This window comes from Malus domestica, chromosome 04 (assembly GCF_042453785.1).
Source record: "Malus domestica chromosome 04, GDT2T_hap1".
NCBI lineage: Eukaryota > Viridiplantae > Streptophyta > Magnoliopsida > Rosales > Rosaceae > Malus > Malus domestica.
This window is the reverse complement of record NC_091664.1, coordinates 30973120-30985208: the sequence shown is the minus strand read 5'-3', so window position 1 is coordinate 30985208 and position 12089 is coordinate 30973120. Positions and strand designations below refer to the sequence as shown.

The following is a 12089-nucleotide window of genomic DNA, read 5'->3' as shown; positions in this document are numbered from 1 at the left end:
TCAAGAACGTGGCGGAGCATTCAAGATAATCTAGGGCATTCCAGAACATTCCACACAAGTGTACATATTTAAGCCTCACCTAGAATAATCTAGATTAGGCAAGTTGTATCTAGAACTATGCTAGATATTTTTGGATGTAAGTAGGGGATTCTAGAACCCTCCATTGAGGAGGTGACTTAGGCCTATAAATAGGAGGTAAGGCCATTTGGCCAAACGATCCAAGAATTGTAAGCAATTGTAAAGTTCTCTTAAGTTTCAATACAAAGCTTCATTTCTCCCATCTTCTAAGTGATTTTAGCATTCTCCAAGCTATCTTAGCTTTCTTTGTGATTCGATCCGGGGAAGCGAGGCTTCGAAGGCTTACTTAGCTTGTTCATCGAGGTATTCAAGTCTAAGTGCCGCACGGGCGGAAGGCTTAAAGAGTCATCCCGTGACAGCTGGTATCAGAGCCAAGCTCGTGAATCACTTGAAGGAAAGTAGGATATGGCAAGTGGAGAGATGGTGTCCGGAGTCTCCGACCAAAGGGAGCGTACTACCAAGGTCCAAGACGTTGCCAAGAGCAAGCCAAAGTTAAAGGACTTGCAAGCATCGATGGAGACCATGGAAGAGCGACTCGAGAAGGTGGAACGAACCATACTCGAGTTCGATACTCGACTTGATGAGGATGTTGTCGACAAGGAGGAAATCCAAACCATGGTGGACAATGGTAAGGATGAATTGCGTGGCTTGGTGGAAGGGCTACGAGATGAGCTCCTTGGCGCTCTCAACACCATGGCAGACAAGATGCGGAGGGAAGTCCAGGTTCACCTTGACAACATAGAGGCAAGGTTTGTGGCGCTTCAAGAAGAGATAAAGGACACAAGGGAACTTAAGGGAGATGTGGCGTTTTGTAAAGAAGCAGTCGTGAAGCAATTCGTGCAAGGGTCGAGGGAAATCAAGGCGTTGGACTCCAAGGTAATCGACTCCTTTAAACCCAAATCCTATAATGGGAAGAGGGAAGCAAAGGAGCTCGACACATTCGTGTGGAACGTGGAGCGATACTTCAAGTACCTAAAGCTTGAAGATGACGAGTCCAAAATCTTAACGGCAACCATGTTCTTAGCTGACAATGCCCTTATGTGGTGGCGTCGCCGAAGCATGGAGATTGAGCAAGGTACGTTCTCTCTCACCACTTGGGATGAATTTAAGAAAGATCTTATGTTGCACTTCTATCCCCAAAATGCCAAGTACGAAGCCAAGGAGAAACTAAGGTGGCTCAAGCAAACGGGGAGCGTCAAAGACTATGTCAACGCCTTCGTGAGCTTGTTATTCGAGGTGCCCAACATGTTAGAGGAAGACAAGCTCATGTACTTCATGAGTGGACTGCAAAATTGGGCAAAACTCGAACTACAAAGGAGGCACGTGCAAACATTGTCTGATGCCATTGCCGCCGCTGAATCCTTGATTGAGTTTAAATCAAGCCACCAAGGTGATTCCAAGTCCACGAGGAAGAGGGGTAACCATGAGAGAAGTGGGGGAGAACATAAGCCGAAGGACAAGGCCGAGACAAGCAAACCGAAGGAGAAGAAAGCCGATAAGCATGACAAAGGCAAAGGTAAGTCTTGGCAACCCACTTGTTACCTATGCGACGGCCCTCACATGATGCGAGATTGCCCACAAAAGAAGGCCCTTAAGGCCATGGCCTTCAAGGAGGACAAGGCCGAGGAGAGTAACGATGCAACGATGGGATGCATCCGTCTACTGAATGCCATCCAGACAACCCTCCCACAACCTAAGGCTCAAGTTGGGGGAGGATCATTGTTCGTCGACGTCAAGACTGGTGACAAGACGACGCGTGTGTTGGTGGACACGGGAGCAACACACAACTTCATGACGTCGGAGGAAGCCACAAGGCTTGGCCTCCGAGTCACAAAGGAGCCCGGTAGCGTGAAGACGGTAAATTCCGCTGCCACCCCTATTGTTGGAGTTGCGCGTAATGTGCACGTAGATATTGGCACATGGAAGGGAACGATCGACTTCACCGTAGTCAAGATGGACGACTATGGCGTAGTCATTGGGTTAGAGTTCATGGACAAGGTACGAGCCTTTCCCATTCCCTTCTACAATATTTTCTGTATCCTGGCCGACGGAAGACAACCTTGCCTGGTGCCATTGGAAAGGCAAGCCAAGAAGTGTACCCAGCACTTGTCGGCAATTCAATTTGCCAAGTCTTGGAAGAAAGGCGAGGCCACATTTCTTGCAACCCTAATGTTGAATGAAGGGGAGGAGAAGTACGGGCCTTTGCCGAAACAAGTGGAAGACGTCCTTGTGGAGTTTGCGGACGTGATGCCTAAGGAACTGCCAAAGAAGTTGCCACCAAGGAGAGAGGTCGACCATGCAATTGAGTTGGAGCCTGGTGCTAAGCCTCCCTCCAAATCACCTTATAGGATGTCGCCACTCGAGTTGGAGGAATTGAGGAAGCAACTCAACGAGCTACTTGATGCTGGCTACATCCAACCCTCCAAGTCCCCATATGGTGCACCCGTCTTGTTCCAACGCAAGAAAGAAGGTAGCCTAAGGTTGTGCATCGACTATAGAGCATTGAACAAGATTACCATCAAGAACAAGTACCCACTTCCGTTGATCGCCGACTTATTCGATCAACTTGGTGGAGCAAGGTACTTCACAAAGTTAGATCTTCGATCGGGATACTACCAAGTGAGGATAGCCTCTGGAGACGAATCGAAGACGGCGATGGTGACCAGATATGGATCGTTCGAGTATAAAGTCATGCCATTTGGTCTGACCAATGCCCCCGCAACATTCTGCACATTGATGAACAAGGTATTCCATCCTTATCTTGACAAGTTTGTCGTGGTTTACATTGATGATATCGTTGTCTATAGCAAGACATTGGAGGAGCACGTCAAGCACTTGCGCATAGTGTTCAAGACCCTTCGGGAGCATGAACTCTATGTCAAGAAGGAGAAATGCTCCTTTGCCACAAAAGAAGTAGAATTTCTTGGCCACAAGATAAAGGAGGGGAAACTTATGATGGAAAAGGGCAAGATCAAGGCCATTCAAGAGTGGGAACCGCCGACCAAGGTACCAACACTACGATCTTTTCTGGGGCTAGCCAACTACTATCGGAGATTCATAAAAGGGTATTCAGCCATAGCGGCACCCTTAACAGACCTTCTTAAGAAGAACAAGGCATGGGAATGGACGGACCGGTGTCAAGAGGCCTTTGAGAGGCTGAAGAAGGCCCTAATGGAGGAGCCTGTACTAAGGTTGCCCGACCTTAGTAAGCCATTCGAGTTGCACACTGATGCTTCCGACTTTGCCATAGGAGGAGTGTTGATGCAAGAGGGACATCCGATAGCCTATGAAAGTCGCAAGCTAAACAATGCCGAGAAGAGGTACACGACCCATGAAAAGGAGATGACCGCCATCGTCCATTGCCTTAGAGTTTGGAGGCATTACTTGCTTGGTACCCCATTCATCATCAAGACGGACAACGTTGCCACTAGCTACTTTCAAACCCAACAAAAGCTCACACCTAAGCAAGCAAGGTGGCAAGAGTTCTTAGCGGAGTTTGATTACAAGCTAGAGTACAAGCAAGGAAAGGAGAACGTGGTGGCCGATGCTCTAAGTAGACGAGTAGAGTTAATGGCTACGGTACTCAAGCCGCAAAGCCATCTCTTGGGCCGTGTCCGAGAAGGTTTATCACATGACGTCCAAGCCAAGAACATTGTGGAGTTTGTCAAGGATGGGAAGACAAGAAGGTTTTGGCTTGAGGACGGCTTGCTATACACCAAGGGCAAGCGGATCTACATCCCAAAGTGGGGAAGCTTAAGGAAAGAAATCCTTAAGGAGTGCCATGACTCAATGTGGGCAGGACATCCTGGCACTCACCGCACGTTGGCTTTGGTGAGCGATGCTTATTATTGGCCACAAATGCGGGATGATGTAGATTCATACGTGAAGACTTGTCTTGTGTGCCAACAAGACAAAGTGGAACAAAGGCAACCGGGAGGACTGTTGGAACCACTTCCCACCCCATCAAGACCATAGGAGTGTTTGACCATGGATTTCATCACACATTTGCCCAAGTCTGATGGATGTGGATCTATCTTCGTCGTGGTCGATAGATTCACCAAGTATGCCACTTTCATACCCGCACCCGTGGAGTGTACAGCCGAAGTAGCTGCACGTTTGTTTCTAAAGCACGTGGTGAAGTATTGGGGTGTTCCGAGGAGCATAGTCAGCGATCGAGATGCTTGCTTCACAGGTAGATTTTGGAAGGAGCTCTTCAAGCTACTTGGCTCAAAGTTAGACTTCTCCACAGCTTTTCATCCCCAAACTGATGGACAAACGGAGCGGGTTAATGCATTGTTGGAGACTTATTTGCGGCACTATGTTAGTGCCAATCAACGAGATTGGGCTAAGTTACTTGATGTTGCCCAATTCTCTTATAACTTGCAACGTTCGGAGTCGACGGGGAAAAGTCCGTTCGAGTTGGCTATAGGGCAACAACCCTTGACCCCGAACACGGTCGTGACTGGCTACACGGGGAATAGTCCAGCCGCTTTCAAAACCGCTAAGGAGTGGCAATTAGCCCACGAACTTGCTCGAGCTCATTTGGAGAAGGCTTCAAAGAAGATGAAGAAATGGGCGGATCGTAAGCGAAGGAATGTGGAGTTCCAAACCGGCGACCAAGTTTTTGTGAAGCTCAATGCGTCTCAGCACAAGAGTACTCGTGGCTTGCACAAGAGCTTGTTGCGGAAATATGAGGGACCATTCCCTATCATCAAGAAGGTTGGCAAAGCTGCTTATGTTGTGGAACTCCCACCCCGCCTCAAGTTTCACCCGGTGTTCCATGTGAGCAACTTGAAGCCTTATCATGCGGACGATGAAGAACCAAGTCGAGGTGAGTCTCATCGAGCACCCCCTTTGATGACGGAGGCATTTGACAAAGAAGTGGAGAGCATTGAAGCCAAGCGTGTCGTGGTGCGACCAAGACAACCAAAGCATGTGGAGTACTTTGTCAAATGGAAGGGGCTACCATACTCCGAAGCAACCTGGGAGAAGGAGACGTCCTTATGGCAATATAAGGACTTGATTCAGACATTCGAGAGGCAAGAGTCGACGAGGACGTCGACGGCTTAAGTGGGGGAGGATGTCACGGGCCGCATGTTAAAAACAAAGAAAATGCCCAAGACATCATATATCTAAGCCCATGAAGCCATGTCTTCATGGAAGCTTCTGGAACGTCCCGGAGAAATCAAGAACGTGGCGGAGCATTCAAGATAATCTAGGGCATTCCAGAACATTCCACACAAGTGTACATATTTAAGCCTCACCTAGAATAATCTAGATTAGGCAAGTTGTATCTAGAACTATGCTAGATATTTTTGGATGTAAGTAGGGGATTCTAGAACCCTCCATTGAGGAGGTGACTTAGGCCTATAAATAGGAGGTAAGGCCATTTGGCCAAACGATCCAAGAATTGTAAGCAATTGTAAAGTTCTCTTAAGTTTCAATACAAAGCTTCATTTCTCCCATCTTCTAAGTGATTTTAGCATTCTCCAAGCTATCTTAGCTTTCTTTGTGATTCGATCCGGGGAAGCGAGGCTTCGAAGGCTTACTTAGCTTGTTCATCGAGGTATTCAAGTCTAAGTGCCGCACGGGCGGAAGGCTTAAAGAGTCATCCCGTGACACTAGGAATGGCTGCATTCTCTTCTCGGGCAAGTTCATGGTGCACAACAAAGTAATATTACCCTAATGTGGATGGTAGATTGTATTTTTCTTCTTCTCTTCACCTAGTTGACTCCGTATACTTTTTGTTTGAATTAGCCATAGGAATCCAACTCGCAGCTGCAAAGTACTGACTTTGCGCCGAATTTACCAAAACAAAATTATCTTTTCCCCGTCATATACTTGTCATGTGATGTTCGGGTGATCAAGATGGATGGAAGATCAAATAAGAAATTTCAAAATCCATTTATAAAAGTTTAGGGATAATCAGCTAAATTAAAATTCATGATAGATATAAGTAGCTATATACAAGTTAGGAGGGCAAATCAACAAATAGGTCTTTTGAAAAAATAACCTTTTATATGTGCATCGAATATAGGCTGAATCATGTATTACTAATTCTAAGAGAAACAAAATCCATTCTTATTAATTAGGCTGATACTCAAAATTTAAAACCATTCTATAATTTTATGCATCCCCAGAGACTAGGTCAAGGTCTTTTCTATTTGTATTTGATCAAGAATCCAACGAATTTAACGTTTCTATAAACCTGGTGCATACCATATACCTTGATGCGTTATAAAACAACCCTAAACTTGACCCCTAAGACTTCATCTAGATGATATATTGTTGCAGACTATTTAGTAACTTTCAATAATAGATGATATTATAGCAGAATATTTATAAAACAACCCTAAACTTTCAATAATCGATGTTCAAGCGATTTTCAGGTAAGGTTCATATAACTTGAAATTTTCTTGGGAACTTGGTCAAAGACTCAAAGGATGATCCAATTTCATTTGTTAGCTTGACGTTCTTGCTTCTTCCCTCCACATTTTTAATCAGTGTGATTTGGTTGATGAAAGGGGCAGTTAATGATTACTGTGGTTTGTAATTTTCAGGCAAGTGATTTTGGTCTTCCATTCACAAATATCAGAGGCATTTTCACGGTTACAGATGTGCACACCACAAGCCAAGGACAGGTACTACCTTTTCAGTTCCCTTCCCTCTTGTGCGCATACAATTGTTAGGACTCCTTAATAAACATAACTTTTCACTTTGTCCACCAGGCTAAGCCGGGATGTCACACACATTCTTGGATGCATTCGAGCTTTGCCGTCTGATAAAATGAGCGAATCTAGTATTCCAAAATGGGGTCAGCTAGATGAATTCTTGGTGCAGAGATTTGGCTCGGAAGCTGGTTAATGTTGTTGTAAAGTAGTGAATCGGTTGCTTCTTTGGAGATGGCTAATCAAATTTTTTGGATGTCAGAACCAATTTCGGTGGTCTATGCATTTTCCTTGTACAATTTCATTGAAGTAACTTTCGGTCCATATTCTCTATTTATCGTGTCATGTTCGTGCCGCATAAATTACTTTCGTCCAAACTTCAGTGCTCTCTCTTTCTAAACACACATGCACCGTCTATTTTTTCTTTTAGCTTACCAGAAGTCTTTAATTTTCAGGTTTTGCATTTTTTCTGAGATGTATAAAGTCAGTGTATCAGATCTAAATATTGCGAGAAGAAGGTTGTCGAAGCCAGAATGTTTGTTCTGTAGCGGTCACGCTCGAATTACCATTTGTATTTACTAGGACTCAAATCAATGTTTTTTTGTAATTTTTGAGTTAAAGGATGACGACGATTGATATTTTTTTTTGCTTAGTGAGGGGACAACGAGCAGTATCGGCTTTTGAATTCTCAACTTCCGTTGCCGGAATCACATTTGATTGTATCAATACTTGAGTTATTTGAATGAATGCCGTTCTTAAATGGTAAAAGGATAAGAGCTTGTTTTTCCTGCAAGATTGGTATCTACCAGCCAAAGCTTGTTATTCTTTGTGTTGGGCTTTTCTTGTTATTGGGCTTGCTAATCTTTGCTATCTTTGGGCGTTAATGAATTTACTTTTAGGCCCAATATTAAAAGTTCGATCATCCCCCCCCAAAAAAAACAAAAAAAAGTCAATGGAGAGTATCCACTCTTGAGCGTGATGCTCCATCTTCTCCTTTAATATCGTTTGTATGAAAAAGGTAACAATATTTCTAAACTAATTTTAAAAATCTTACGTTGTGGTGAAAGTTATTGCAACCGATCTTTTTATTTTATTGAGAAAGAAAAATAAAGTTAAATATTAAATTCCAAAAAATAATTTGTGTGGGTAATATAGCAATTTGGTGGCCAATTTTTTTGAAATACAAATAGTGTTAGTTAGTTGTTAAAGAGAGTATGAATTGACCACACACCATAGTTCATATGCATGATTGTTTTTCTTCCGCCGGTAAATTCTCATATGCTTGAAATATTCTAATTTAAATCTAAGAAGCTTAGCGTGTCAAAAGCAATGACTAAAATATCGATAATATCGGCGATATTTGTTTTTGTGAGAGTTCGATATTTCTACACCTATCCACTTGATTATCGTCAATATATCGAGATAATATCGATAATATTGCGATAATATCGATATTATCTCAATATATTGGGCTGGGAGCCGGAGACTCCTCGGAGGCGCCACCCTGAGCGCAGATCCGAAGGCCAGAGCGGCGACGACGGTGGCGACGAGGGTGGATATGAACGAGGGGGAGATGGATGCGGCGGGGGAGGTTGGGATGGGAGCCGGAGACTCCTGGGAGGCGCCAATGGCAGAGAGGACGGCGAAGAGGACCGCCATGAGAGCGACGACGGAGGATGCCTTTGAGACTACCATTGTTGATAGGGTTTGGACCTCTCTGTTCGGGAATCTAAAAGGGTAAGGAAAGTCGTTCGTTCAGGAATCTAGGGTTCTTGAAGATGCAGAGAGACTGAAAGCACAAAGTGGCGCAAGTTGGATTTGAGATCCAATTTTGAGGTTCTGAAAGTGAAAGGGCGAAGAAGAACGAAGATGAGAGAGAGAGAGAGAGAGAGAGAGAGAGAGAGAGAGAGAGAGAGAGAGAGAGAGAGAGAGAGTAAAAGATTCAATTTTGAGTTTCTAAAAGGGCAAGGAAAGAAGAAGAAACGAAATTTTCTTCTTGGGTTTCTGAAAGGTCAAAAGTTGGTGATGGGCGTAAGGTGGACAACTATTTTTATCAGATGGGTTATTATGAAAACCACCCACTTGTTGCATGGGCATGGGTTTTTTATATTTTAAAAGTTTGGGAGGTATATTATATTATTATATGTATATAAATGTTATATAAATTATAAATTATTAGGTATTTTTTTTCTTAGGCAAGCATATTAGATATGTACATAAAACATTCACATATGTATGTTCTTTTATAAGAAATAACATATTATTCAATAATTATTTACATCTGATATAGTGAATTTAATTAATTTATATAATATATAAGAAATTTACCTAAATCCGCCTAGACCGCCTAGGCGCTAGGCGCCAGCCCACCGCCCGACTAACGCCTAGCGTTTTTTAGAACCTTGGTATTTATAGCTGGGGTTTTTTGTGGGGAGTGGCGGGCAGGTCGGGCAGCTGCCCGTTAGAAACAGGCTGGCCAATTGTTATTGGTTCGGCTCAACATCTCACATTGCTTAATCCCTTGCTTAAATGAGTGTAAAATATTGTACTAATTCATTATATATAAATGATTATGGTGTGTTTAAATTTTTTTTATTAATTACTACATATTTTCTACACTCACAATGTTTGTCAGCTCGCTATATAATCAACTTAAATTAGTTAAATCCATCATGCAATGCATTTTCTTCCAATTTTTTGTGATAAACTAATAGATAATTGACTAAATAAACATCCTGCAAAGTTTCAATAAAAATTTATAAGTTTTTCTTACAATTTCCATGATTTCCATATTATTTTTATCGATATCGATAATATCCCGATATTTCCATCAATATTTCCGTATTTTTGGACTACCGATATTTCCGATATCATCAATATTATATACCTTGGTCGAAAGTGATAGAGAAATAAAAAATTTAAATAGTTTTCTAGAAAGTGTAGCGGTTGTCAACATTAGAAAACGAAGTAAAACTACTCGAGGAAAAACTGAACCATGCCTTCACGCCTAAGGCCACCCTCACTAGTCCCTACAAATATGCAAGTTTCTTGCACACAACAGAACACGTACCACAAAGTACACGCACGACACGAGAGTCAACGACAGACAGACGGAAGACATGAAGAGAATCTGCCGCGGCGGAGACCACCTAGAGATGCAAAAGAAGACAGTTGACGCCGGTGTATCAGGAGGAGAAGGAGGAGAAGGAATCACCTGCGGGGGCTGCGGGACGCCGGTGTCGATGGTACTCGATGACGATCACCATCACGTTCACATGGATCTGCAGGAGTTGCCCGAAGGATGCATAGCTAAAGTCGTCTCCTTAACGACGCCTCGAGACGCGTGCAGGTTTTCGGCGGTGTCTAAGAGTTTCATGTCGGCCGCCGATTCCGACGCTGTTTGGGACAAGTTCCTTCCCCCTGATATCCCCTCCATCCTATCTCACTCCTCCTCCTCCTCCTCCTCCACCTCCTCCTCCTCCAAGAAGAAGCTTTACTTCACTCTCTGCGAAAACCCTGTCCTCGTTGACGACGGCAAAATGGTAATTTTATACATTCTTTTTCGCTTTTGTGGTGGGATTAGGGATAGCTCCCAAAATTTGAAACATGAATATATTTGAAGATTTTATTTGTTTCTCTCTACTTTCTGATAAAGTTTTGGGATGACCATTCAATTGAGATTTTGAAGGATTTTAATTTTTTTAATGAATCTAGGTAATCAATCAGGAAGTGATTATCTGAAATTGAAGGGGTATTCAATTAGAATTTTAAGATAATTTATTAAAATCTTTATAAATCTGAGTGTATTCAATTAGGATTTTAAATAAGTTTATAACATTTCAAGTGTATTCAATTAGAAATTGATATTAAAGAATTTGAGAAAATTGAGGAATTAGAGGAAATTGGAGAGATTTTGTAATATATTATAAGCATCCACAAATCTAACCTCACTCCACGAGATTTCTAGGAAATTGAATCAAAATTTTCTATGAAATCTCTATAAATCAATTAAACTTTATAAAAATCTATTTAAAGTCTCTCAAATTCTCAATTGAATACACCATCATATATTAATATGAAAATATGACTTTAGACTTTGAGATCGTGCCTACTGGAACTAATGCATGAAAAACTAGCCAGAATAAGTTTTGTAACCTTTTTCAATCAGTTTCTATGTTCTATATATGCAGAGTTTTACTCTGGACAAATGGAGTGGGAAAAAATGTTACATGATATCGCCGAAGGACCTTATTATTATTTGGGGTGATAATCCTGAGTACTGGAAATGGATTTCTCTTGCCAACTCCAGGTCTGTAAACTTCTTCATTCATCTTACGTTTTGTTGGTTTGATTAAGCTAACAGCTACGCTTTTAAGATGTTGAGAATGCATTTCCATATCGTGCTTATTCTGCGGTTGGATTTGTTTTAGTGATGTATATATATAGATTGAAATATGTTTGTATGTGTGTAATTAGGCAATTAATTAGTATGTGTCATGTTAAATGAAACAGGTTTGAGGAGGTGGCTGCGCTTGTAGTTGTTTGGTGGCTTGACATCCGTGGCAAAATTGATACACGGATTCTTTCCCCCTCCACTGTCTACAAAGCTTATCTTGTGTTCATGTTAAGTGAAAGGGCTAGAGGATTTGATCGTGACGATCCCTCGGAGGTCAAGATAGGATTTTTTGGGAAAGAAGAGACTAGTAGTAAGCGCACTGTGTTTCTGGGCCAAGAAAGGAGCCGAAAGAAAAGGCCCGACGGCTGGCTGGAGGTGGAGATTGGAGAGTTCTTCTGTCCAGGAGAAGAAGATGGGGGGTTAATGGAGATGACATGTAGGGATTTTGACATTCATAGAATGAAGAGAGGCCTTATTGTTCAGGGGATTGAAGTCAGGCCCAAAAGAGTGTAGAAAGTTAAAACTTTTTCTAAGGACTTACACGTAATGGGTGTATTGTTGATGTTACATATCATGAAAATTACTAGTAAGAGAAACAAAAAGGCTCATTGTATTATAATTTTGTTGATAAAATGGTTGCAATTGCTTATCTTTGAACTACATGGATTGAATTGAAGTCGTACCAAACTACCTGAAATGTTAGCTAACGTGTTCTTACACAACGATCACAATAGGGCTACCCGAGATCACAATAGGGCTCCTCATAGTAAAATTTTCACTCTCTTCTTCCACCAAATGAGATGGCTTCTTCCTCGGAGCTCTTGTACTTTATTGCCAAAGTGTAGTCTTGCTTCTCTGTCTCTTACCGGACACCAATTTCTCTGGTCACACCGCGACAAGCGCACCCTTTTGGTTCTTTAACTTTGACATGGGTTGAACCCTGATCA

The 12089-nt window shown here is 42.4% G+C and overlaps 1 protein-coding gene across 1 annotated transcript; it reads left to right on the top strand.

The window, feature by feature from the left end:
* Positions 1 to 9694: 9694 nt before the first annotated feature.
* LOC103412047 (putative F-box protein PP2-B12) lies at positions 9695 to 11789 on the top strand. Its single transcript, XM_029101608.2, has 3 exons — positions 9695 to 10288; positions 10937 to 11055; positions 11259 to 11789. Exons 1-3 carry the CDS (start codon positions 9866 to 9868, stop codon positions 11653 to 11655), a joined length of 939 nt encoding a protein of 312 aa, XP_028957441.2. The 5' UTR covers positions 9695 to 9865; the 3' UTR covers positions 11656 to 11789.
* Positions 11790 to 12089: the final 300 nt, after the last annotated feature.